The sequence below is a fragment of the Phalangium opilio genome, unplaced genomic scaffold, assembly GCF_054372755.1.
Source record: "Phalangium opilio isolate 3A_F unplaced genomic scaffold, DU_Popi_V2 ptg000209l_1, whole genome shotgun sequence".
Lineage (NCBI taxonomy): Eukaryota > Metazoa > Arthropoda > Arachnida > Opiliones > Phalangiidae > Phalangium > Phalangium opilio.
The window spans coordinates 1,260,367-1,288,088 of record NW_028324217.1 but is presented as its reverse complement, the minus strand read 5'-3'; the positions used below and the strand labels follow the sequence as shown (position 1 = coordinate 1,288,088).

The window sequence follows — 27,722 nt, the reverse complement described above, 5'->3', positions numbered from 1 at the left end:
ATTATGTCAGAACTGCTACACCCTCGACATTATGTCAGAACTGCTACACCCTCGACATTATGTCAGAACTGCTACACCCTCGACATTATGTCAGAACTGCTACACCCTCGACATTATGTCAGAACTGCTACACCCTCGACATTATGTCAGAACTGCTACACCCTCGACATTATGTCAGAACTGCTACACCCTCGACATTATGTCAGAACTGCTACACCCTCGACATTATGTCAGAACTGCTACACCCTCGACATTATGTCAGAACTGCTACACCCTCGACATTATGTCAGAACTGCTACACCCTCGACATTATGTCAGAACTGCTACACCCTCGACATTATGTCAGAACTGCTACACCCTCGACATTATGTCAGAACTGCTACACCCTCGACATTATGTCAGAACTGCTACACCCTCGACATTATGTCAGAACTGCTACACCCTCGACATTATGTCAGAACTGCTACACCCTCGACATTATGTCAGAACTGCTACACCCTCGACATTATGTCAGAACTGCTACACCCTCGACATTATGTCAGAACTGCTACACCCTCGACATTATGTCAGAACTGCTACACCCTCGACATTATGTCAGAACTACTACACCCTCGACATTATGTCAGAACTACTACACCCTCGACATTATGTCAGAACTACTACACCCTCGACATTATGTCAGAACTACTACACCCTCGACATTATGTCAGAACTACTACACCCTCGACATTATGTCAGAACTACTACACCCTCGACATTATGTCAGAACTACTACACCCTCGACATTATGTCAGAACTACTACACCCTCGACATTATGTCAGAACTACTACACCCTCGACATTATGTCAGAACTACTACACCCTCGACATTATGTCAGAACTACTACACCCTCGACATTATGTCAGAACTACTACACCCTCGACATTATGTCAGAACTGCTACACCCTCGACATTATGTCAGAACTGCTACACCCTCGACATTATGTCAGAACTGCTACACCCTCGACATTATGTCAGAACTACTACACCCTCGACATTATGTCAGAACTACTACACCCTCGACATTATGTCAGAACTACTACACCCTCGACATTATGTCAGAACTACTACACCCTCGACATTATGTCAGAACTGCTACACCCTCGACATTATGTCAGAACTGCTACACCCTCGACATTATGTCAGAACTACTACACCCTCGACATTATGTCAGAACTACTACACCCTCGACATTATGTCAGAACTGCTACACCCTCGACATTATGTCAGAACTGCTACACCCTCGACATTATGTCAGAACTGCTACACCCTCGACATTATGTCAGAACTGCTACACCCTCGACATTATGTCAGAACTGCTACACCCTCGACATTATGTCAGAACTGCTACACCCTCGACATTATGTCAGAACTGCTACACCCTCGACATTATGTCAGAACTGCTACACCCTCGACATTATGTCAGAACTGCTACACCCTCGACATTATGTCAGAACTGCTACACCCTCGACATTATGTCAGAACTACTACACCCTCGACATTATGTCAGAACTACTACACCCTCGACATTATGTCAGAACTACTACACCCTCGACATTATGTCAGAACTACTACACCCTCGACATTATGTCAGAACTACTACACCCTCGACATTATGTCAGAACTACTACACCCTCGACATTATGTCAGAACTACTACACCCTCGACATTATGTCAGAACTACTACACCCTCGACATTATGTCAGAACTACTACACCCTCGACATTATGTCAGAACTACTACACCCTCGACATTATGTCAGAACTACTACACCCTCGACATTATGTCAGAACTACTACACCCTCGACATTATGTCAGAACTACTACACCCTCACCCCGGGTCATAGGTTAAAGTCAAGTCAATTCAACTACAACTACACTTTTATGTTTTCCAAAAACCGGAGCAACGGCCAACTTGTACACTCAACAAATTCCTTGGCACAACTTTGGACATCCCATTTTTAAACTCCTTGAGTTTTGCAAGTTTTCCTGACGATACATTCGTTGTAATACATCAGTACCGGTGCAGGGCTAAATTGCCAAATTTAGGGTTCCTAATAAGAAATGATTGCGCAGACGCGATGGTAATCCTCGATTATTACTAAAATCATTACATCGAAAGAAATTAGTCGGAGACACGTTTGAGCCAAAGCTAGATTCTTCACGTTTTGGGTATCTGCTAGGCTACGTTCAGTCGGTGCTACAGAAATATTACGGCATGCGAGTTATTGGGTAAAGATTGCGATCAAAAGCACGATTTCTAAAGCGTATATTATCGCCTGTACGTCATCTCGTGCTATGCTTATATACGGCGTTATAGTTGCAGACCAATTTTCGCGCCCAATTTTCTCGCAGCGATAAATATGTTTCGCGCACACAAATCTCGGACCCGACCGGGCTATTCCGTTTGATCAGATAAGAAGGCATACAACTAAAGACAGAAGTAAAGTCATACACCCCACCATAAGTGCGTTACTATTATATTGAAATATCTTCTCTATATTGAAATATATCTTCCAGGTAATTAGAAAACGGTATCATCTTTGTACGACTTAGGACCGGGTTTCGGGTGGGTTCAGGCTCGAGTTTCGGGTGGGTTCAGGCCCGGGTTTCGGGTGGGTTCAGGCCCGGGTTTCGGGTGGGTTCAGGCCCGGGTTTCGGGTGGGTTCAGGCCCGGGTTTTGGGTCGGTTCAGGCTCGAGTTTCGGGTGGGTTCAGGCTCGAGTTTCGGGTGGGTTCAGGCCCGGGTTTTGGGTCGGTTCAGGCTCGAGTTTCGGGTGGGTTCAGGCCCGGGTTTGCGGTCGGATTAGGCTGGGGTTTCGGGTTGGATTCATGCAATTGTTACTCTGATTCGATTAAGTGCCAGCAAGTAAACCCTAGCGTACTTATTAGTTTCAAAATTACTTATGATCTAAACGGCCGGGCATAAGATGATGGTCGAAATAATTCAACCATGGTGTATCAAGACCTTGGAATTTTATTTCTCACGACGTAACGTAACCATTTTTAATTTCATTACCGGATTTGAGAGAGAACCTGACCACGCACATGGAAGGAGAGGGCTGGGGCATGTTTTTCTACATTAGACGCAGCCCGTGCAATGAAATGACCTTTATCAACGCGTCGATTTGGTGGTTCTTCCATTTTTATTATAAATTTAAGAGGTTTTTATCAAAGATCTATACTCGATCTACGGAAGGGAAATTAAGGAAAGAACTAAAAGGTTCCTATTTTTTTTTCTTCAAGACGGGGAGAGAGAGATGACCGTTACAAGATCAAACTTGCAAACTCGGGTTTATACCTACATATACGAGATGGGTGTAGTCATTTACTCCTATATAGTTTTAACGCGGCGGTTCAACGCCGGCCTTTCACCCCTGCTGATTAGTATCACTTATTTAACATAAATTTTATTATACCTAAATTATTTAACTGCAGTTGTTTTAACTGGCAGTCTTACATGTTCATTTGGTGGTGCCATCTAAGTCTTTATTCCTGTAACCCGTTATGTTATTTTGAAGCAAGTACTTTAAGCGGTTGTTAACCACGTGGCTCCAGTATATTTCAATTCAATTTTACTCTAAGTTATTTTATTAACTTACTTGTTCATTTGGTGTCCACGTTGTACTGTTCCATCGATGTCTTCATACAAGTACTTGCTGTATTTTTTCCGAAGTAATTGTACAGCATGATGTCCAAGGCTTAAACAGATAACTTAATAGCGACTAAATTAAAAAGTAGATCGAGATATTTGGCAAAGATTACAATGAAAAAAAAAAATAAATAAACTGATAAGGCAAACCAACTCTAGCCAAGAAAATATATTATATTAAAAAATGAATCTAGTTTTTTAATCGTGCAAGAATTTGTTTGTAACAAATTTTCATAAAAAAGTAAAAAATAAAAAAGCATAATTTCGCATCCTTAATCGTTGGTGGTCTATTGATTTCTTAGTAGCGATTTTTAATTCTGGGAAAATTCCATCCCCCCCTTCCCGTGGTGGGTTTTAGCTAAAAATTGTAGCGATATAGTCATCTGATGCCACGGAACGAGTAAAATAATTAATGAGCTTGATTTTTAATTTTATTTTATCTTTAATAAGAATTAAGCGTTGGGCTGCGCTGTAGATTAGCTCCGGGAAAAAATCAGAAAGTAGGCCTATTTTTTGGTTTATTACCACGGTGCGGCACTCACGACGGACGGACGGACGGCGGTGAAAAATTAATTGCCACCAGGGGGCGGTACTAAACGTAATCTAAAACATATCTGAACGATGGATGTTTCATGACTTCATGACATACGCAATATATTTATTTCAAAACCTGAAATATGATAAAAAATGTGTATATAGTAGGGTGGGTTAGATATTCGAGGGTAGGGTAGTATTTTTACCTCTCCGAGTGACGTATGTCACGGAGAGGTTCTAATTTCGACGTGTGTGTGTGTGGCTGTTGTTATTGACTTACACCCCACGTGACCGCGTTCGCAGTTTCCAAATCGGAGCAAACGTGTTCGCCATTTCCGAACTGCTTTCAAAAGTCTCGGAAATGGCTCCTCTACTTGAGTTCTCACACCACCATCTTCTGTTCTTTGTCCATCCCACACGGACACCAGTCTGTACATACTGGCTTCCAATCACCACCATCTTCTGGTCTTCGTCCATTCCACTTGGACACCAGTCTGTACATACTGGCTTCTAATCACCACCATCTTCTGGTCTTCGTCCATTCCACTTGGACACCAGTCTGTACATACTGGCTTCTAATCACCACCATCTTCTGGTCTTCGTCCATTCCACTTGGACACCAGTCTGTACATACTGGCTTCTAATCACCACCATCTTCTGGTCTTCGTCCATTCCACTTGGACACCAGTCTGTACACCTGGCTTCTAATAACCACCATCTTCTTCTCTTCGTCCATTCCACTTGGACACCAGTCTGTACACCTGGCTTCTAATCACCACCATCTTCTGGTCTTCGTCCATTCCACTTGGACACCAGTCTGTACACCTGGCTTCTACTCCATCGTCATCGTTGGGTTTAAGACATTCGCGGCGATCAGCTAGGGTTACGAGAAACGTCTAGCCTCCCTAGGGTGGGATCACCACCAAAGGTTTTCGCAATTGCGGTTGTTCTTGCTTTTAGCTGTAGATCGACACCCTTATATACTACCTATTTGAGTAAGGCAAAGCAACCGGAGTATGCTTCATTTCAAACGCCAATATTAGTCAAGTCTCTCAAGAATGTCTAATTGTTCTTTATCAACGCGATGTAACGCTCAATAAGGCGAACAACTAACGAAGAAAATATTTAATATTAATTATATTTATTTTAATATTTAAGATAATCTAGTTTCTCAACTCAAAATTAAAACGGAAAGAGTTAAAAATTAGCCTATGTTTTAGTCTGTGTGTGTCCGTCCGTTAGTGCACCGCGTTAGCAGTTCGCTTTGTTTTGTGGAAAAAAATCCTACAAAACCTTAATATTTGGTTTTCTCATAATGTATAATTAATATATGGAAATATTTTTCGTAATTTCGATGCCTTTAGTGGTTTTGTAGCTATAAAGCTCTGTTTCATTTTGATATGCCAAGAATATTTTTTATTATTATTATTTGAAATCGATGTTTATATATTACTTAAGCTATACTACATCTGTTTATAGCATAATTTTTTCTAAAGTGATTTCAAGACGAACGCATCTATATTGGTCAAATGAACTTTTATTTGTCAATAGGCCTATCGAACCAAAAAGTAAACGCTTGGGTTTGGTTTTCGTTTCTGTAATACAGAGACATTAACGGTTCAGAGTGAGCCGAAAGTTAAATACACTTTTAAATAATTAGGCTTAGACTTTATAATCATGGTGGAAATCTGGGCCGCGTTCAGAAGAGCTCAGCGCTGTTAGCAGTGTCCTACAGAACGGGATTTTGTTATTGAATTTTGACGTCACGGTGCTCAGCGCTGAGCCAGCACGGTCTTCAAGGAAAATAGTCGGGTTTTTGGATAACGTGACGTAAAACGCGTAGTTCTCAGCTTGGCGAAAAAAGCATGGAGGAATTAATACAAATAGCTCTTGCTGATTATGATGGGACTAGAGCTATTTAATTAGCGTGAAACAAGTTGATCACGCGAGAAGTTTAAGAGACATGTTAGTTTCTAATTTTAATTATAAAAGTTGTTGTTATCTATCTCTTAAAATATGTTATCATACAATTTTTGTTAAGCCTTGGTACCTTGCACGCTTTATTGCGCTAGCGTCATTTTTAAAACACCGATGACCGGAGAAAAGCTATGACGACAGAGCTCACAGGTAAACGTTTTCCAAATCCGCTGTCTTTTTTGGTGAGCTCTGCTGAACGCAGCCCAGATCAGAGAAAGGTCTGATCGCAATCGGATTATAGCTTCGTGTTTTCATGCTTTTTATGGTGCCCATTTACCTTCAGTGTGTGTGGCCACAAATTAGCTTTGGTGTTATGTAACGTTAACAGTCATGTTGACAAACTAAGAAAATCGTTGAGGTGAAACGAGAGGATAGTGTTTACATGGCAACCCTGTTGTGAATATGGCTTTGAACATAGAGGGTATACAGTTGAGGAGTAGAAAATTGGGCCCTTACAAACACGTAAAGGTAATATCACCCCAAAGTTTTATCTCTTCATTTCCCGTTTTTCCCCCATCGGATGATTTTAATGTGTACAAGTATATCCTTATTGGATGTAAAATATCGTCTGATTTACAGTATATTTGCTATGCTTTGTATACTGCTTTAATATTTCATAAATTTTAACTTCACTATTTGCTCATAAAAAAAAAAGAAACATTTCCATATCTGGGTAAATAAGTTTGTAAGTAGTCCTCTTCTAGACTCGGAGAGGTAATATTTTGGTTTTCCCAACTTGTTTTTTCCTACTGTAGTATAGTAGTTTTTATCCCAGATCCCTGAATTTTATTATGTTTGAAAGGGCAGCTCTAGAATTTTGGTTTTTTAGGTCAAACTAGACAACTCGTGTGTTCAAGTAATAGTCGGTATAGGGGGAAACTACTAGATAGTAGTAGTTATAAGGGAAAAACTACTAGATATTAGTAGTTATAAGGGAAAAACTACTAGATATTAGTATGAATAGGGGAAAACTACTAGATATTAGTATGTATAGGGGAAAACTACTAGATATCAGTAGATATAGGGAGAAAACTACTAGATATTAGTAGATGCAGGGGAAACTCCTAAATATTAGTAGGTTTAGGGGAAAAACTACTAGATAATAGTAGTTATAGTGGGAGAACAACTAGATATTAGTAGGTAAAGAGGGAAAACTACTAGAAAATAGTAGGTGTGGGGGAAAAACTACTAGATATTAGCGTGAATAGGGGAAAACTACTAGATATTAGCGTGAATAGGGGAAAACTACTAGATAGTAGTATGATTACTTCCAACTCAAATAGCTAAACCACTCTGTTTAAATTTATCCATAAACAAGTTGGATTGGTTGTACAATAAATGTGGTTTACAAATTTACCTTATCAAAAGATACTGTAGCATGAGTCTTACGCCTTGTTCGCATTGGGAAGAGATTAGATTACAGACAACCGGAGACCCAATTCATTAGCTTTGACGTTGATGAAGACGGTCTAAAATGGCTATAAAATTAAAAATGTATTTTTTTTTCTATAACGTTATAGGAGTTGGTAAATTTTAATTATAGTTCTTTCTCGGGGGCATATTTTTTAGCTTATCAGTCGTTTATCGAGAAGGCGGGAAAAACTACGCCACGATCCCGCCCATGCGCTTCGTAACAACACGAAACACGCGTACGTAGTAATCATTTACTAAAAGGACCCAACAACTATTAAAAAATTAACATTAATGATTACAGCCTTGCCATTACACATTTTTCATTGCAAAAATTTTAAATCTGATTTTTTTTTCAGGTTTTCCCTGACAGTTTCACATCATTTTTCCTGACTGTTTCATATCATATTTTCCCTGATTATTTCATATCATTTTTTCCCTGATTGTTTTCCCTGACTATTTCATATTATTTTTTCCCTGACTGTTTCATATCATTTTTTTCCTGACCACTTTCATTTGTTTAGGAGAAAAGTAAAATTTACGACATATAAAAACTATTGCACTTATACTAAGAACTATTGCACTTTATTTAGAAACACTATTGCACTTGCAGGCCTAGTAACTAAAACTATTGCACTAACAAACTAAAACTTACCGGCTGTGGAAATACATCTCAAGTGTTCTTCATTTTAATCCAGACTCGGTATTTTCGTATTCTTATCCGGGCAGATACAGGGTGTTGTCTAGAGCTAATTCCATAGTTACCTATAGACCAGGAATATACACAACTAATTGGAATAATTATGTCCCATTTATATAAATTCGGGGTTTGTGGGTATACCGGGTTTGAGAACTTACTACTTACAATTCTGGTAATCGTCTTTATAACTGAAATTTCATTGGCAAGGTCCCAGGCATGCAAGGTGCAACAGTCAATGAGAATATTAATTCGCTATGGGTCAATTTTGTCCTATATAATGACTAGTCAAGTTAGCTCCTCCCACAAATTCGCACTTAAATACGTTGATTCAAAAGGGTGGATACACAATTATTCCTAGCAGCTGTATGTATTCCTTATAGACTAATTTTCAATCCAGTTTCTATATACTTACCTTCTTGGTCGTAGTATTAACACCCTGTACAGCAAGATCTCTTGAGAAATTTCGTACAAGGAGTGTTTCTTATCGGATCTAGAAAAGGTAACTTTCGACTAAAATCACTTATATTTTGAAAGAGATATTTGCAAGACTAGAAGAGTTCTTATTTGCATCTGGACATTCTCGGTCCATCTCTTAGACATATTGGAAGTAAGGTTAGACTCCTCCATTTTCAAAATGACTCTGTTTTCAAGCAAAACAGGAATTCTAAGCATTGTTAATATCGTGAGTTCATGGATAATTTCTATATTAAATGTTAATTATATTAATTTAATTTAATTTTAAAAAATTATATTTTTCGTTTAAAAATTAATTCGAGTATAATTGTAAACGTTTTCTCGCAGTTGATAGCTTTAATTATCATTGGTTGCATTGCCAATGAAGGGATTGTAACGGAAATAATGGAAGGTGTCTCAGCGGGAGTAAAAGGCACTTATCCATTCAACTCGTTTACCAGCGCGGTCAGTTTGCTTGTGATCGCGTGCTCTTCATTCATCTTTCACATCGTCGCGATAATTTCAACGTTCTTGGGTGACGAGCCCTCCATTTTGAAAACAAAATTGGTATAGTATATCCTAAAATCAGGGAGAAATGAGGTAAGATGGAGTGGACACGCAATGAAACTATCCCAGTGTTCCTCGCGCACGCCTCTATCCTTCCGTATATAGGCGATTGTTAAGTGCTTTAAGTGCTGCCGCGTAGCACCATTGCATTTGTATCAGAACTAGCTTCTATTTTTAATACAGAGAGGGCGTTATTTACGACCCTAACTAAACGTTACTGAGGATGCTGGGAGCATGGACTAACCAATACTAAAGGACCGATGGCAGCCCATAGAGCCCCATACTAAGCGACTAAACAACCAATGTTAAGCTTACTTCCCCTTTTCAGCCCCAAAATGGAGGGGGGGTTATGAAAAATACCGAGTCAAATCCCGGAAAAAGCTAGCGCCATCTAGACAAAATAAGACTTTAGCTGCTTCACTCGTTAGAACGTTGATTCCCCCTTATGCCCCACACTATCCGGTTTGCTACTATCTGCCGCTAGAAGGTGAATTAACAAGTATTTTTAAACTTTCTCCGTCTGCCATCCGTCCTTCAGTATTGGTTCGTCCATGCTGGGAGGATTACGGTGGTGTTCCGTAGTTGAGGGTACAGAGGCGACGTTATACATACTCCATCTCTCTCTCTCTCCTTCAAGCTACAATATCTTTACAAAAATTAATTTATTTGTGTAATATTTGAACCATTATTTTTAAAATTTCAGTTCCAACTCAAGCAAATTGTTATCGCACTCGTTTACTTTGGATCGAGTGTTACCTTCCTAGTTTTCGTCGAATTTAACGCGTCTCCTTTCAAGAAGGCTGGCGTGGATATACCGAAAATCTTCCATGTTTTTAGGGCTGCCAGTGTACGTTTTGTCATACGCCCATTTCTTTAAATTTGAATAAGTTTTAAACTACCACTGCATCTTCTTAATAGACCTTTTCGACGTAAAAAAGGGGTGGTATAGGCATCCCTCAGTATTGGGACGTACAAACATTGCCATCCGTCTCCGCGCATGCGCAATCTCATGATAAATACAAAAAGGCTATAGCGCAGGCGCCAAAAAGCGAGATGGAAGGCAAAGTTTTACCCCCATGTTTTTCCCTCTTAAATATGGCGTCGAAATGGTCTATAGGGGATCGAATGATTTCTTAAATTATCGTTACAAAACCATACAGGGTGCTTCTTTAGAATTTTGATTTTAAGGAGATTTCTTTCTTTTATTCATATCTAGTCATTTGGAATCATCGGAGCCTTGACGCATGGAGTTACGGCTTTTCTCGCTTTTAAAGGATTGTAGAATGCTCATTTTAATAAAATATACATTAAAAGTAAACAAGTTTGGTGTATTTTCCTTGGTTTAAGTTAACCTCACCAGGCGTGCAATGGGTAACTCAATTTATGGCCTACTTCAATCACTTCAAAATTACAAGCTCCGGTTTGTAACCAGTGACAAACTTATCAATATTTTAAGTACATTTGGATAAAAACACAACACCTGGTACAACAAACTTTCGAAACAATTAGGTAAAAGGGGCGTTTCTTATCAGGTATTGAGGTAAACTTCGCCCAAAAACGCTGATAATTTTTGAAAGCTTAATATAAAAAGTGATATGAGAGATTTGACGAGTCCTATTTCTCCTTCGGACATTTTAGGTGCATATCCTAGAAAGTAACGCTAGACTTTTCCATTTTCAAAATGTCTCTGATTTCAACCAAAAGCGGAATTCTAACCATCGTTAATATCGTGAGTTCATCAATTATTTCTAAATTAATTTGTTAATTAATAGTTTAATTAAAAATAATATTTTTCGTTTACTAATTAACTTAAGTTACTTCAGTCAAATTCAGACAAAACCTCCTGACCTATTTTTCAATTTTTATTTCTTATTATAGTACTGGTGTAAAACTTAATAGTAATTCTTAAATTCTATTGAAATTTTATATCTAAATATATTGGGTTTTCCTCCAAAAAGAGAGGCTAATTATAGGTCCTTTGCACAATTTTCACCCATATTAGATGAGCCTTTTGAATACCTTATAACAAGAAAAAAAAACTGCCTTTCTCTGTCTGTCTTTAAGTAACGCTTGCTTTACCATGATTAGTTATTAAAATTCACTTTAAATACTAAGAATTGTGTCGTAGGCGTTTTCAGAATTTCGTAAAACGGACATATCGAGTGCATCTGTTCAATTTGAAGTGTCAATAGATAAAGGCGTTATAGCGGATTAATACGTCATGTTTTACCTCATAGGGGATGAAAATATTCCCTAAGTGAACAGAGGAGATTGAGTAACCTTAGATAAGATAGAGATAACACCAATGCCACAATGATAGGTTAATTGTTACCTCTCCGAGTGACGTATGTCACGGAGAGGTTCTGTAACGATCGTGTGTGTCTGTCTGTTGTTACACCCACGTGACCGCGTTCGCAGTTTCCAAATCGGAGCAAACGTGTTCGCCATTTCCGAACTGCTTTCACAGTCACGGAAATGGCTCCTCTACTTGAGTTCTCACACCACCATCTTCTGGTCTTTGTCCATCCCACACGGACACCAGTCTGTACTTACTGGCTTCTAATCACCACCATCTTTTGATCTTCGTCCATCCCACATGGACACCAGTCTGTACTTAATGGCTTCTAACACCACCATCTTCTGGTCATTGTCCACCCCACATGGACACCAGTCTGAACACACTGGCTTCTAACACCACCATCTTCTGGTCTTTGTTTTTGTCCATCCCACATGGACACCAGTCTGTACTTACTGGCTTCTAACACCACCATCTTCTGGTCATTGTCCATCCCACATGGACACCAGTCTGTACACACTGGCTTCTAACACCACCATCTTCTGGTCTTTGTTTTTGTCCATTCCACTTGGACACCAGTCTGTACACCTGGCTTCTACTCCATCGTCATCGTTTGGTTTAAGACATTCGCGGCGATCAGCTAGGGTTACGAGAAACGTCTAGCCTCCCTAGGGTGGGTTGTCCACGATAGGTTTTCGCAATTGCGGTTGTTCTTGCTTTTAGCTGTAGTTCGACACCCTTATATACTACCTATTTTATTAAGGCGAAGCAACCGGCGTATGCTTCATTTCAAACGCCAATATTAGTCAAGTCTCTCAAGAATGTTTAATTGTTCTTTTTTAAAACGATGTAACGTTCAATAAGGCGAATAACTAACGAAGAAAATATTAAATATTAATTATATTTATTTTAATATTTAAGATAATCTTGTTTCACAATTCAAAATTAATACGGAAAGAGTTAAAAAGCAGTCCATGTTTTGTCTGTGTGTGTCCGTCCGTTGTTACAGTAGTGCGCTGCGTTAAAAGTTCGTTTTGTTTTGATTTGTAAAGAAATCCTACAGAACCATAATATTCCCTTTATCCTTAATATAAAGTGAATATGTGGAAATATTTTTCGTAATTATGCTGCATTTAGTACTTTTGTAGCTTTAAAGCTCTATTTCATTTTGATATTCCAAAGATTTTTTTTAATATTATTATTTAAAATGGAATATTATATATTACTTAAGCTATACTACATCTGTTTATAGCATAATCCTTTCTTAAGTGAATACAAGCACAACGCTACTATATTGGTCAAATGAACTTTTAGTTTTCAATAGGCTTAGTGAACCAAAAAGTAAACGCTTGGGTTTGGTTTTCGTTTCTGTAATGCAGAGACATTAACGGTTCAGAGTGAGCCGAAAGTTAAATACACTTTTAAATAATTAGGCTTAGATTTTATAATCATGGTGGAAATCTGGGCCGCGTTCAGCAGAGCCCAGCGCTGTTAGCATAACGGGATTTTGTTTTTGAATTTTGACGTCACGGTGTTTAGCGCTGAGCTAGCGCGGTCTTCAAAGAAAATAGTCGGCTTTTTGGATAACGTGACGTAAAACGCGTAGTTCTCAGCTTGGCGAAAAAACTATGGAGGAATTAATACAAATAGCTCTATGGGACTATAGCTATTTAATTGGCGTGAAACCAGTTGATCACGCGAGAACATGGCAACCCTGTTGTGAATATGGCTTTGAACATATAGAGCATACAGTTGAGGAGTAGAAAATTGGGCCTTTACAAACAGGTAAAGGTATATATCTCTCCAAAGTTTTATCTCTTCATTTCCCGTTTTTCCCCCATCGGATGATTTTAATGTGTACAAGTATATCATTATTGGATGTAAAATGTCGTCTGATTTACAGTATATTTGCTATGCTTTGCATACTGCTTTAATATTTCATAAATTTTAACTTAAGAAACATTTCCATATCTGGGTAAATAAGTTTGTAAGTAGTCGTCTTGACTCGGAGAGGTAATATTTTGGTTTTCCCAACTTGTTTTTTATCTAGTTCGCAAATACCTTTAAATATTGCGCAAGAATCAAGTATTATTGAAAATTCCTAAATCATGACAGGTGGGAAAATAGTTCATGATTCATAAACTGATTTCTTAAGAGAATTGCGGTGGTTAATTAATTTTGCAGGACCAAGTTCCATCTAGGTCCTATTTAGTCTGAACTTACTAAGCCCAAATTTAACAGCAGCGCCCCACTCACCAGGCGTACGTCGCTTTACCCTGAATCTATGACATACTTCAATCACTTCAAAATTACAAGCTCCATCCAGTTTCTAAGTTACCAGTGACAAACTTATGGATGGAACATACCTTATGAACTTGTGGCGATAAGCGACGAGTAAAATAGTAAATGTTTTGTTGCAGGTGGTGGCCGCAATTATCATCGGTTGCATTGCCGATGTTGGCACTCAAACAAAAGATTACAAGGGTAATAAAATACCAGCTCAGAAAGGAAATTACAACTTTGGTATGGTAACCAGCGGAATCTGTCTGCTTATCATGGCCGGAGCATCATTGATCTTTCACGTCATCTCTGTTATAACATCGTTCATTGGCGACGAGTCTTCTATTTTGAAAATGAAATTGGTATACTTTACAATACATGGTGGTGTGTTCTAAAAAAGGTTGGGGTAATTATAGGACCGATGTATTTACATGAGTAGATCAACTGAATTTTGAGTGAATCGATGAAATGTTAAATGTAACTTCTATGACCAGCCCTTAGATTTTGATTGAGCCCCCACAAGAGATGCATGCACCCCCTAACCCACAAGTTACGAATGAACATTGGAGAAGTGTTTATGATTGAATGAACCCCTTAAGAATCAGGACACACAATGCTAAATATGATGATGGGGGTCATCCAATCAGAAAACACTTCTCCAATATTCAATAATAACTTGTGGGTTAGGGGGTGCATGCGTCCCTTGTGGGGGTTCAATCAAAATCTAAGGACTGGTCTTGGAAGTTACATTTAACATTTTTGACACCTCAAAATTCAGTTGATTTCCCATAGAGCCATCCACGCATCCAACTCATGTACAATACTTCGCTTCCATAATTACCCCTTCCTTTTTGGACGAACACCCTGTATATTACTTAGCCGATTCAAACAAAACTAATTAAAATAATAATTTTAACATTCCAGTTTCAAGCCAAGCAAATTGTTACTGCTCTCATATACTTTGGATCTAGTGTTTCCTTTCTAATTCTTATCGAGGATACTATGTCCAACGCGAAGGCTGCTGGTGTTACTGTTATCCCGAAGAACATCAACATAATGAGGACTGCCAGTGTACGTTTCACAATAAACTAATTTATGCCAAATTGGTACATACTCTTTACACAAAGTCCACTATTTGCTTTCTTTTATTTTAATATCTAGTCATTTGGCATCATCGGAGCCCTGACGCATGGAGTTACGGCTTTTCTCTCTTTCAAAGGGATGTAGAATGTTGTTTTTCATGAAATAAATATTTACACAACTAAACAAATCCGGTGTATTTATCTTCCCTTAAGTTTTGCAGTAAAAATCCAATACAAAATTTGAATTTTTTTAAATTTATTTAATCTTATATTGCATTTTGTCAGTGGAACTGTACATAAAATTAATTAAGCGATAGGGCAGTTGCAACATTTGCCAATTGCAGGATTGGAAAAACACTGACCGCATGCGCCTTTCGCAATGGTAGTGGTTATTGGAGGTCCAGGACTGTCAACTTGACATTGGCAGCCTTTATCTTCATAGCATTCTGCGTTAAAAAATGAGATGGTTAACCCCAATTGGACACACAGACAGACCGTTTTCACATAAGGGGACGTGGCTCAGTATCGTCTGCTCTATTTAGGGTTACAACAGAACATTGATAAAACGGTATGTGTTGCAAAGACGCTAATTTGAGAGGACTTCAAAGTTGCAATGCAGAAATCCTAAATGTTTGAAGCCATATTTTAATTTAAACGACGACTTTGTTGTCCACATACCTTAATTCCTATCAATGTTTGTGTAGTCTTAAGAAAACCAAAGGTCACAGGTCAACACATCAACCAGACTCAAAAATAACAAGAACTGAAATACACTGCCTGTAATATGTCTATTAGATATAAATACATACTGTCGCCATTTCTAGCACTTGATATTTGATGAACAACCATCAAAAAAACTACGCAAATTCCCAAAGTGAAACGCATGTTCTTCACGATATTCTAAACACCCAAATTATTCATTAAATTACAACCACTTTATCTACAGTATTAAATTGAAAATTCAACTTACTCGGAATAATGAACGTACTGAATGTTCAATTTAAAGCTGGTATACTGATGCTACACCAAACCAGGTACTGGTTTAAATACCGGATGGTATAACGTACACACGTGCTAGAAAAAATAATTATCCTGTCAAAGGTTTCCCCAGCATACCGTAAATATGTCAGCTATCACAAAATAATTTTATTACCCAAAATTTCCCCAACGAAATTATATGGAATTTCCGACTATAGCCGGTTTATCAGTTATGAAAATATAGTTGTCAGGTACAAACCCATACATTACCACTACGTGTCCTTACTCATACGATTGATTGTTATGTTTTTCCACCGTGTTTAATTTCAATAACACTATTTTAATTAAGTTTTTGCCCGAATTCTATAGACTATTTCCACCATCAGGGATAGATTTAAATTTAGAAGTAGGAATGGAGAACAGAGTTATATCTGGGCGCGCGCGTCAAAGTCCCGGATCCCCCTTCCACGGGACGGGGGGGGGGGGGTATGAAAGAAGAGGCGGGAGGGTCATAGCGACAGAGGTAAAAAGGAATTACGTCACTATTTTTCGACGTCCCCGTCAGCAACGTCAACAAAACGTAGTTTAAAACTGAGCCAGCCAATAAGATAATTTAAACTTTTCGTTACATTACGTGTTGGAGGGAGGGGCTTTATACTATACTGGGTGGGCTATGAGTCGGAATAACTGAAGTAAATACTAACCGTTCCGTTCTCCATTCCTACTTCTAAAATTAAACCCATCCCTGATAATAATAATAATAAAAAAAATTAATGCTCGAGGTCAGCATTTTTAATCTGAACGAATCTAAAAGAGTTAAGTTTTACTTTTGCTTATCAACGGAAACTTCTTTTAGAAACCACAGAATATTAAGTTTGCCAACTAAATCAGGAAATCTAGTGCCAAATGACCTTATCAGAGGTCACGTCGTAACGTTATCTATAATTGCGTAACTACTTTAATATTACACTGTTTCAAACTACGTTTAATTCCTTACTAATTAATTAATTAATTAGAGTTTAATTGATATTAAATTTATTTAGTTATATCCGTTTTCCGGACTTAAGGCTCGTTAATTAAAAATTTAATTGCTTTATATATTTTAATCTGAGGAAGTAGCGAGTGTTTATAGTATCTTAGCACATTGGATAGATTTGTTATTATTGCGTATAGAATTAATCTACTAGCGGATCATATTACAACCCCGACGAGGAAATAATAATTTATTTAGTTATCTGTTATTGGAAATTGGTATAAGTAATATGTTAACATTAAGTATGACACTCACGTACCATCTCTAAAACCATAGTCATATGCATGCCTGCAGTCGTAAACACATTTATAATAGTGTATTTGCAGGGATAGATGTGATTTTATAAGCGGAAATGGAGAACGGTTAGTATTTACTTCAGACCAGCATAGAGCCCCTCCCTTCAACACGTAACGAGAAGTTTAAATTATCTTATTGGCTGGCTCACTTAAACTACGTTATGATTTAGTTGCTGACGGGGACGGCGAAAAACAGGAAATTTTTCTGTCGTTATGACCCGCCTCTTCTTTCATACCCCCCCCCCTGGTCCCGTGGAAGGGGGTCCGGGACTTTGACGCGCGCCCAGATATTACTCTGTTCTCCATTCCTACTTCTAAAATTAAATCTATCCCTGGTTGGTATTTGATTTTTATCGTATTTATCGCCGTTAGGTTACTTATAGTATCGGGTTAAAACGTTTTCAAGTAACTAAGTGAAATCTCTTATCGCGATTGTTTCTAGGTCAGGATCATTGAATAAAAAGGCGAGGTGTAGAAGTCTTTCTTCAAATTAGTTTCAATTCGTGATCGAAAACGTTTCAAGATGAATTCTCTTCTGTGTTTCACCGTAGTTTTGTTCGCCGCTTTTTGCAGCCTTCAAGTTGACGCTAACCCTGACCCTATCGAGCAAGGATGTCGTAAGATATTTGACCACAATAGCCTATCTAGATATTGATAGATTTGACCACAATAGCCAATCTTGATATTGATAGTTTTCATTTACATACCTCTATTTATTTATTTATTTATATTATTAATATTAATTATAGTTTTAAATAAGGAGAATTGCGTAATCATCCATCAAATTAAGTTATAGTGGCACTTTAATTATGTTTAAATAAATTGGTGTTTATGAAAATCTGATTTAATTTTAAACATCAACTAAATTATATTTAATCTACGATGTTTATTACGACCCTATTTTATTTAATTTAATTTATAACGTTACTTAATCTAATTAACAATCAGGAATGGATTAATTTAACTAATGATTATGATTAAAATTAAAATTAAATTAAAGTAATTTTGTTGAGAATATGTAAATTTGAAAAACCAATTGGTTTTAAATTTGTTCTTTTTAGAATTCATTCGTCAAAACCCCGATTTGATTGACAATATGGTGGCATGCGAGACCGAAAACTACCCACCAAGAGTACGTTTACCTTCATATTCTCTAATTAGATTCCCCTGAACAATTTATTAATTAAAGTTTTGCGTTTAATTTAATTGTAAAGTTCAATGAGATTTCAAGAAATTGTCTTCAACAAGCAACCGGTATGGATAAGGCCAGTCATATCAGAGCCACTTGCACTAACATCGACAATTTGAACCGAGCAATGCCAAGGGTAAATAAAATTAAAAATAAATATTAATTAGTAATGTACAGACCTTTGTCTATGGGAAATTAATTAATATTAATTTAGATACAACGCTGCGTTATGGAAAATCAACAAGAGATTTTGGGCATGGTACGTGAAAGTGTTAAATTCCATTTTGAAATGTTACAATTTGTTTTCGTTTTGGTTTCAAAAATAGATTTCCGGTATCGCTGAAGGTATCCAAAAATCTCAGGTATAATTTAGAATATTTAAATCTTGGAAGATTTAACTTTGAAATTTAATTATCTTTAATTTTAACACAGCAATGCATTCGTGATCTGGTTACCTCTCGTCTTTCAAGTGGTCGTTCAAGACGTTCAGTCCTCGAAACCGCTCAAGCTTCCGAAACCGCTAAAGCAGTTCTGAACATCGATACGGTGATTTAAATATATCAATTTAAAAAAGAAAATAATTGTATCTGTTAGTTAAGCAAAACAAAATGCAAATAAATATGTTTTCTAGTGTCGTTCTTTCAATATCTAGTTCTGTTTTTTCTTTCAAGTATTGTTTAAAAGAACACAATGTATGTGTGACTTAATGAGATGCTAATTAATCATATGCTTAAGCCCTAATTGTTGTAACTCAAAGTTATTGGTATCGTTCGAAAGAGTAGAAATGGGGCTTAAAGAACAGACTTAGTTGAGGCGATTTCAAATCAATGTTATTTCTATGGCCCCTATATTGCGACTTCACCCTGAATACACCGGTGTATTACTATGTAAACAACTCTACAGGGGCTGGTAGGCTTAACATTAGATATAAAACCCCTGAATGTCAATGTTGGCTTCAAAAACAATGAAAATGTTCGGAATTCAAGTAACAAACAAACCGAACAATCAGAAGTATATAATACTAAAGTTATTAAACTTTCAAAAAAAAATTCCAACAGCACCGTAAATAAAATAAAATTGAATTCTTTATTTTTCATTTATAGAAATGCATCTGCTATATCTAGTACATGTATAGATAATCTAGTATAAAATAGTAAATACTTATAATTTTCTTTAAAAATATATATATTTTGATGACGGCCCCTCATTGGTTAGTTTATTATTAGCGTCACATTCCAAAGAATCTTCGGGTCCGATTTTCGCAGAGTCCTGGCTTATTATTAAGCCGCTATTAAAATTATACTTCCAATTGAATTTAAAATAATTCAAGATTTTCTATCGATTAACTCGATCATAGTTTCGTATCCAGGTGTTGTAGCTCTAATATAATCCATGGATGTTGAACCAAACAACCTAGTGATATGATTCACGAACTCCTTTTTACATCTCCTGGCTTCAAGAAGGTCACTTTTTAGTACAGAAACTCTGCACATTTCCGCCGCTGCGTCGACAAAAACGCTTCCTCGATCGCCACCAAAACGTTCCCAATCCTCCAGTAACTCCTTCAAGACTTCTGTAGCCTTGTCCCATTGTTTCAAATGAGCGTATCGTTTACCCAACTTGCAAAAAGCTATCGGCAGGTAATAATCCCTAAATCGCGGTTCGGTACACAGTTCCTGAACTCGGCAAATATCCTCTTTGAATTCCTCTTCGGTTTTATAATCTCCATTAAGCTTCATCACCAACTGGCGTTTAGCTAGAATTTGGAGAAAAAACAACCTTATATAGTGTACCAGGGATAGATTTGATTTTAGAAGTAGGAATGGAGAACAGAGTAATATAAGGGCATGCGTCAAAGTCCCGGACCCCCCTTCCCCGGGACGGGGGAGGGGGTATGAAAGAAGAGTCGGTGGGTCATAGCGACAGAGGTAAAAAGGAATTAGGTATTTTTCGCCGTCCCCGTCAGCAACGTCATCAAAACGTAGTTTAAGTCAGCCAATAAGATAATTTAAATTTTTCGTTACGTGTTGGTGGGAGAGAGCTAGGGCTCTATACTGGGTGGGCTATGAGTCGGAATAACTGAAGTAAAAACTAACCGTTATCTACTCCTACTTCTAAAATTAAATCTATCTCCGAGTGCACTTATAAATGCAGTTGCATTTTTAGACCATTTCTAAAATTAAGGTGGTGTAGGCCTAGAATAGGTGCCATGTTTGTAATTGTTTTGTTTACCTATGAGAACATTGGGTTTCTCTCGGGCTTCGTACGAACAATGCTGGCATTGGCATACGAAATCTTTAAGGCATATACGGTAGCAGCTGTAATGCAGTAGCAATTCTTCTCCTCGTTTTATGGGTTTGATGGCCCTGATTTGACACGCGTCACCAAAAATCGTCAATGCACAATTGGTATCGTAGCAATCGTTATTTATGAACGAAGGCGCGATAAAAATAGCGTAACGTTTCGCTGCTGGAAGGGTTTCCTGGACACAATTGTACTTGATAATATTGCGAATTCTTGGCAGGTCGATGATGGAATAAACTTGATGGTCGCTGTCAGCCCTTATGAAGCCCATTTCGGGTCCAGCCCAGAGTTCGTACAATTGATGGGCGTCCTCAGGACGGGCCTTGAGTCTTTCCAAAATTTGTTCCTCGAGTTGGGCGAAGCCAGTGTCGGTATCGGTTGAAAATGGTGCGAAAACGCTCGAGAAGGCTTTGCAACACACGAGGAGGTCACCCACCTTAATGTCTCGCGTTGCTACCAGTCCACGACCTGTGATATTACAAAAATTGGTTAAAGTTAGGTAGCCAGGATGTTCCTAAAAGGGAGGACCCAAGTTCATGAGCGGGATGGTTTTATGGGAAATCAAGGAATGAGCCGAAAATGTATGTAACTTCTATGAGCAGACGATTTTGATTGAGCCCCCACAAGGGATGCATGCACCCATCCACCATTCCACTCATGTACTCCGGCGCTATAATAACCCTTATTAATTATAATTACCTTTGTGTCCCACGTGTTTTGCTCTAAATGGTCCTTTGTAGTCAGCCATATCAAGGGACCCTGGCTTTCCAAGTAATTCGTAGAACTTTCTAAAATCGTAATGTCCCCATTTGGATTGGTCCCGGTATAATTTAGCCGTTTTGAGGAGGTTTGTCAAATTCTTGCTTTTGAGTATATACAACCCTCTTTCTAGAAGCTCCACCGCTTCATCGTACATGCGAAGTTCAACGTAGGCTTTACCAGCACGATACAATCCCTTTTCGTGGAAATGATCATATTGTAGGCAATCCTTAGCGTCATTCAAGGCCAAGGCGAACTTGCTCATACGTAGATAACACAGAGATCTGTTGGCCATCACGTCATGGTCGTCCGGTTTTAGTTTAAGAACGCCAGTGTACAGTGAAATAGCAGTTAAGTAGTCACCCTGGACGCAATGCTTATTGGCTTCATTTCTTAGATTTTTAACGAAAGTTTCTTCCAACTCAGAATCCGAAGTCAGACTAGGATTAACAGAGGTTTGAAGTGGATTTTTGTTCCCAGTTTCTGCACTGTCGGATGTTGAGGGTGGACATACTGCGGAGTATTTTGGTGGAGGTGAATAAGTATTTAGGACGGTACTGACATCATTTGGTGCTGGGTTAACGGGTTTGTTGTTTATCGGAATTATCTTTTCACTTATGTGATACTTAGTAACGCTTGAAGGGTTTGGGGGATCGTTCGACACTTCTGTGGTACCCTTTGGAAGGTCACTGCAACTGGTTGCAGTTGCGGTTGGAAGGTCACTGCAACTGGTTGCAGTTGCGGTTGGAACGTCATTGAGAACGTCTGAAAGGTCCTTGGAAACATTCTCATCAATGATTGGCTGGTGACTGAGTAAGCTTTCAGTGGCGTTTCGAAGGACATCTAGTGCAATCCCAGTAGAGTTTCTAAGATCGTCGAGATCGCTTGGGACAGCAGTGGAACCGTGTTTAGAAGAGTCTTCGAGAGCTTTAAAGGCGGTTGAAGAGCTTGCTAAATCATTAACAAAGTTTGCAATGTCTTCAAGAGCTTTATGAACATCTTCCGACGATGTTGAGGTTGACGGAACGTTTGTAGCCATAGAAGGCTCTATAGGAGTCTCTGTATAGGCAGATAACTCGGTAGGAATGTTAAAAACAGTTTTAAATTCATTAAAAAGTCCTAAAAGGTTACTTGGGACGTTAAGGGCGCTTGTTGCCGCGCTAGAAACGTTAGACGTGTCGCATGGTGCCGCGCTAGAAACGTTCGAAGTGTCGCGTGGTACATTATTATCCATGTTAGTATCGCAGTTTTCGCTAAATTCTCCATTGTTTTTAGTGCTTGACGCGTCTTCGCGACCTTCAAGAGCTCTTTTGGCGTTACGGGCTTTACGCTTTTTGGCGTTTTTTCTGGCTTTGCGGCTTTGTCCAAGGCTTACATTGTCATTTTCATTTAACTTATTATCCGCACTTGCACAACAGCCAGCCTTCACCTCAGCGCAAGTCATTCCTCTAGCGACCATTTGCCCACAGGAGAGAAGGTCAAGATGCATCACTGGCGTATCACGCGTATTTAAATTAGCAGTGAGCTCATCCATGACCACTTTATCCACGATTTCTTGATTTTCTCTTAAAAGTTTCTTAACCTCGTTAACACTGTTGGTTTTCGCGTCAATACTGTCCGGAAAATCATCAAAAATCTCCGTAGCTTCCCCGGCAATGACCCTAAGTTCCCCAGTAGCCACAGTATCGTAGCTATCCCAAACTTCAATATCATCAAGCTTGTCGCACGCCTCAACCGTTTTGAATAGATCTTTATTGACGAGTCTGGCGAAGGACTCGTTAATATCGGGACAAATGGCGTCCAAGAGCAAAGGATCCGCGGCACCAAATACCAAAGCTACTTGCCCAATTATAATGGTATACCACAATTCTACGTTTTTCACGTCATTCATATGGACGAAACAAAGGAACCCGCGTACTGCGGAACTGATTATGAAGAACCACATATCACCTAGGCATTGGTCCCAAGTGGCTAAAAACTCAGAGTACATTTGGACGGCGTTGGAAAAATCTCCTTTCTCGAAGTAAATATGACCTAGAACCACAAGAGGTTGGCTTATGTACTGTCCCATAAATGGCGATTGACTGTCCTTGAAAGACTGTCTTATTCTTCTGATGCATCTTTTCAATTCATCTTTGGTGTGATATTGCCCCCTCCTGCATGAAAATTATAGTTTACACATAAACCCAACTCCCAACTTCATGACTAATACCAAGTTTATAAGTGATATGTCCCATAAGTATGACGCTACGGTAGAGTCTTACAGTCCTCGAGCTAGTTCGAGGGAGAACGACGGAAGCGAGAATCGAAGTCCTACACTCGATGGTGGTTAATTTTGCAGCTAGGACCAAGTTCCATCTAGGTCCTATTTAGTCTGAACTTACTAAGCCCAAATTTGACAGCGCCTCACCAGGCTTCCCTCGCTTTACCCAGAATCTATGACCTCCCTACTCCAATCACTTCAAAATTACAAGCTCCAGTTTATAACCAGTGACTAACTTATGGAACAGATCTTATGAGCTTATGAGCTTATGATAGAATGCAAAACCAAACCTGAAAGAATCAAAAACGGAATCTCTCTTTTGGCGAATATCTGGATCTTCAGCTTCTTCAAAAAGGCAAAGAGAACAACCGCAAACGAAATCCTGGTTTCTGGCGGCCGCCTGTCTAGCTTCCAAGGATTCCCCAACTTCGCGGTAAGATATCAACAGTTCCTCTCCCTTCTTTAAGGCCCTCATGCTGCGGATTTGACGCACGTTACCGTACAATTGCACGAAACAGTTGCAGTCGTAACAATCGTTATTTATGTAGGAGGGCATGATCCATAACCCGTACATCCTTGCGTTGCCCTTCAAATTAAAAATAGACAAAGAAAGAGCGTTTAATGCGTTCAATTTAAGAGAAACATCTTGTTATCGATGAACAAAGCAATTATTAAGCAACAAAATAAGCCCTTGAACACGCAAAACTTTTATTCCAATTTGATAACCCTATCCTTTGGCCCCAAAACCTTACCTCTAAATAATTTTCGCTTGCATTAATTAACAAAATACGTCGAATTCTCTCGAAATCCACAATGGAACAGTCATCAGTGTCTTTTAAGAAGCCCATTTCTCTTCCGGCGCTCAGATGATATAAGCGTTTTCCAGCATCCGGGTCCTTATTCAGTTCCTCAATGACTTTCTTGGTTAATAAGTACATCCCTGTTCTAAAGTCGGCCGACTTCGTGACGCAACTGGCGAATGGCGTGCAGCTCATCAATAATTGTCCGGGTATCACGTCTTCAGTTAAGACAACACCGCGACCTTTCACGCCAACATCCTGAATTGCATTTGGGATAAGTTAGTCATGACGCAAAAGTTGGGGGGTAAAATAGAGTCTGGCGTGTTGAGCACCTTGTGGCCTTACGACGGAACGGTATGTGGACAACAAAGAACTTTGAAGCCTCGTCTATGGGCGTCTCTGTTGTCCACATACAACCGGCTTAGTACGGACTAAATAGGAACTAGATGCAAGTCCTACAAAATTAACCACCACCGAGTGTAGGACTACAAATTCTCCCTTATCGTTCTCGAACTAGCTCGAGCTGCAAGTCACCTATCATTACGAACTTTTATAGGTAGTGTCATACTTATGGATGAAACATATCTTATAAACTTATGTCTGTAATAATATAGATGAATCTATTTACCTGTATATCAATGGGACCGTAATAATCCGCGATAACTAGTTTATGATTCTTGTTAACTGATGTGTATAATTTTTTCATGTCATAATGTCCCAGTTCACGTTGCTGAAACAGATGTCGCATTTCTTTCAAAAGGTCCTTTAGTTTGGGCGAAGGATCAGGTGCACCCAGAACTTTGCTAGTCTATTTAAAATATTTTTTGAATTTATTGACGTACTTTGAAAAGTAAATTTATAGATAATGATTTCTAATTTATATTTAAATTTATGAATTCTTGTCTTACCTTTTCAACAAGGAAATCGTGCAGATCTTGGAGCCTTTTAAGTTGTATAAGGGAAACCGCCACGGTCTCGATCATAAACGCGTCATATGGATGAATTTCCAGGTACTTTTTCGCGTCTTTCAAACAATCCAGGTACATCTCAAGTTTGAAGAAACAAAGACTTCGTTTCCGTAGTACTGCCTCATGGTTCGGGGACATCGTCCAAGCGATGTTGTAAAGATTCAAGGCTTTCTCGAAATTGAGCTCCAAGAAATAAACGTCACCTTCCTCCAGCAGAGTGTTAACTTCATCCAGGACTAGCTGAGACACATTTGAGAAGTCTATATCGCTGTTATTGGAAAGAATCGAGTCTTCATTGGCCATTTCTTCCTTATCGGATTTCCAATTCAACTGAGGTAATTGTGACTTTATTTTATCGATGTCGGAAAAAAATATGATATTACTCTCGTCAGTGACGTGAAGCTATAAACCAAGGAAATTTAAAATTAATGTAATTAGTGGGTGTCTCGCGAATTTAAATTTAATTAACTTAATTGTTTTACCACGTAACAACCCCAGAAAGATTCAACCAAACAAGGGTTCAATATGGCGATAGTGGTACCGTGGATAAACCTCGACTTCGGGATTGTACAGTCGGTAACAATTAGCCCGATGAAATGCTCTACAGTTGGGTCTTCAAGGATGGTAACGATCGACTTGAAACGACATGGATCCGTTGACACGCGGCAAACGAATGCTTTGTCTTCAAAGAATTTAAAAAAAAATCAAACGCGAGAGAAATGTGTAATCAAGAAAACAAATAAGAAGTCATTGTTAAAACAAACTTCAGTTGGGCTAAATTTATTCTTTATCTTAAAGTTTGGGTAAATTTAATGATGAAAGAAATTTTTTTTGGTTGCTTATCAGATAGTACTTAAGCTACTCTTATGTTTGAAGGGTTTGGCACCCGCCAAAAGATTCCGGTCTATGTAGACACTAAACACTAAATTATCATTGGGACCACCCCTAAGACAAACGTTGGCTTTTTTTAAGTTTCAAATTCAATAAAAGGATAGTAAGAGATAACCATGAAGTGTTACACGTCTAAAATGGGACATTCTTAACAGGTTTAGTGGCTAGGGCTTCGCTACAAGTTCTAGGACGTGCAAGGTGCAGCGGGATAGATCATTACTTCGCGAGGTAAAATTCGTAATACAAAACTACCATACCTTTAAATGTTTGGTTCACAGAGTTGATTAAGGTCTGGATATCAACCAGGCTGTCGGGACTGAGTTCCTCATCGTACCTTGCGCAAGTTGGTTCAAACTCATCGTCACTTCCGCTTCTAGAGGAAGGTTGAAGTTCCCGCGATTTCTTGTACCAGCAGTAAAATATGCTGACCAAGTCGGACTTATTTGTGCTATGGGTGTTAGTGCGGTTCTGGTCAAGTTCATAATATTCTCTTAGACCCAGAACGACCGACAACTCGTCGTAACCCAGAAGATTTGCGATGTTTTGGTCCGCGGAAGTGGCCATCTTATCTACACTTGGAGGGACAGTTTCAAATAAAATAATTGAGAATTATCTAAAGACTTAGATAATAGAATAGATCTTGGTTTCAAAAGTCGGGGGTAGCGTCTAGCATCTTAGGTTATGTTAAGACTTATAACATGCCTTGAAACAATTGGGACCAAGTAAGACTAGTAACTTTGAAGCCATGTCCACATACCACCGGACAACAAGATGATCAAAGACCAGACGCAACACCCGACTTTTTTAAAATGGTCTATTTCATACAGATATTAACAAAATTTATTTTAAGCTGAATTTCTCTACACACAAGTGCTAGCAAAATCATGGCTACAAAACTACAACCTGATCTAATCTAACCTGATCTAACAACGAAACACCATGGATGGTCAAGTAATCTTATCTCGAAAATTAACTACAAAGTTACTTAAATGAAACTAAATGCGATCAAAACCTAGTTCTATATAATCATAATTAAATTAAATAAATATTTAAATTTACTTACCTTATTTCTCGATGAGGAGATGAATGATTAAATTAAAATTTAGGGATAAAAACTCGAGAGCGCGTGAACGACTTACACGAGCGAAAGAAAATCGAATACTGATAAAATTAAGTTAATTTCACTCATAATTTTAACTACGACAATGTGTTTTTTTCTCTATTGAAGGATAAGGAATTAAAATTTACTCA

At 38.5% G+C, this 27,722-nt stretch overlaps 4 protein-coding genes and 1 long non-coding RNA gene across 6 annotated transcripts; 3 read left to right on the top strand and 2 right to left on the bottom strand.

Moving 5' to 3' along the window:
• The first annotated feature begins 8,862 nt into the window (after positions 1-8,862).
• Positions 8,863-10,653, top strand: LOC149618218 (uncharacterized). The gene is made up of 4 exons (XM_089855597.1): positions 8,863-8,994; positions 9,114-9,332; positions 10,036-10,179; positions 10,549-10,653. The coding sequence occupies exons 1-4, from the start codon at positions 8,947-8,949 to the stop codon at positions 10,612-10,614; spliced, it is 477 nt and encodes a 158-aa protein (XP_089711723.1). The 5' UTR covers positions 8,863-8,946; the 3' UTR covers positions 10,615-10,653.
• A 296-nt stretch (positions 10,654-10,949) lies between these two features.
• On the top strand, positions 10,950-15,178 carry LOC149618217 (uncharacterized). Its single transcript, XM_089854852.1, has 4 exons — positions 10,950-11,061; positions 14,049-14,270; positions 14,833-14,979; positions 15,070-15,178. Exons 1-4 carry the CDS (start codon positions 11,014-11,016, stop codon positions 15,133-15,135), a joined length of 483 nt encoding a protein of 160 aa, XP_089710978.1. The 5' UTR covers positions 10,950-11,013; the 3' UTR covers positions 15,136-15,178.
• A 51-nt stretch (positions 15,179-15,229) lies between these two features.
• LOC149618216 (uncharacterized) lies at positions 15,230-17,417 on the bottom strand. The gene is made up of 3 exons (XR_016375327.1): positions 15,961-17,417; positions 15,800-15,890; positions 15,230-15,436 (listed from the first exon to the last, which is right to left on the bottom strand). It is a non-coding gene; the product is annotated as an uncharacterized LOC149618216 (long non-coding RNA).
• A 260-nt stretch (positions 17,418-17,677) lies between these two features.
• On the top strand, positions 17,678-19,155 carry LOC149618215 (uncharacterized). Its single transcript, XM_089854929.1, has 6 exons — positions 17,678-17,914; positions 18,359-18,429; positions 18,512-18,622; positions 18,701-18,745; positions 18,813-18,848; positions 18,919-19,155. Exons 1-6 carry the CDS (start codon positions 17,821-17,823, stop codon positions 19,039-19,041), a joined length of 480 nt encoding a protein of 159 aa, XP_089711055.1. The 5' UTR covers positions 17,678-17,820; the 3' UTR covers positions 19,042-19,155.
• Positions 19,156-19,553: 398 nt separating this feature from the next.
• LOC149618214 (uncharacterized) lies at positions 19,554-27,677 on the bottom strand. Of its 2 annotated transcripts, XM_089855340.1 has the most exons (10): positions 26,729-27,677; positions 26,063-26,262; positions 25,521-25,982; positions 25,241-25,420; positions 24,565-24,870; positions 24,103-24,398; positions 22,268-23,705; positions 21,490-22,234; positions 20,719-21,258; positions 19,554-20,242 (listed from the first exon to the last, which is right to left on the bottom strand). In XM_089855340.1, the coding sequence occupies exons 1-10, from the start codon at positions 27,033-27,035 to the stop codon at positions 19,812-19,814; spliced, it is 4,905 nt and encodes a 1,634-aa protein (XP_089711466.1). In that variant the 5' UTR covers positions 27,036-27,677; the 3' UTR covers positions 19,554-19,811. The 2 variants fall into 2 exon arrangements, with proteins under 2 accessions (XP_089711466.1, XP_089711465.1); XM_089855339.1 differs by having other exon boundaries at positions 21,490-23,705.
• Between the last annotated feature and the right edge of the window lie 45 nt (positions 27,678-27,722).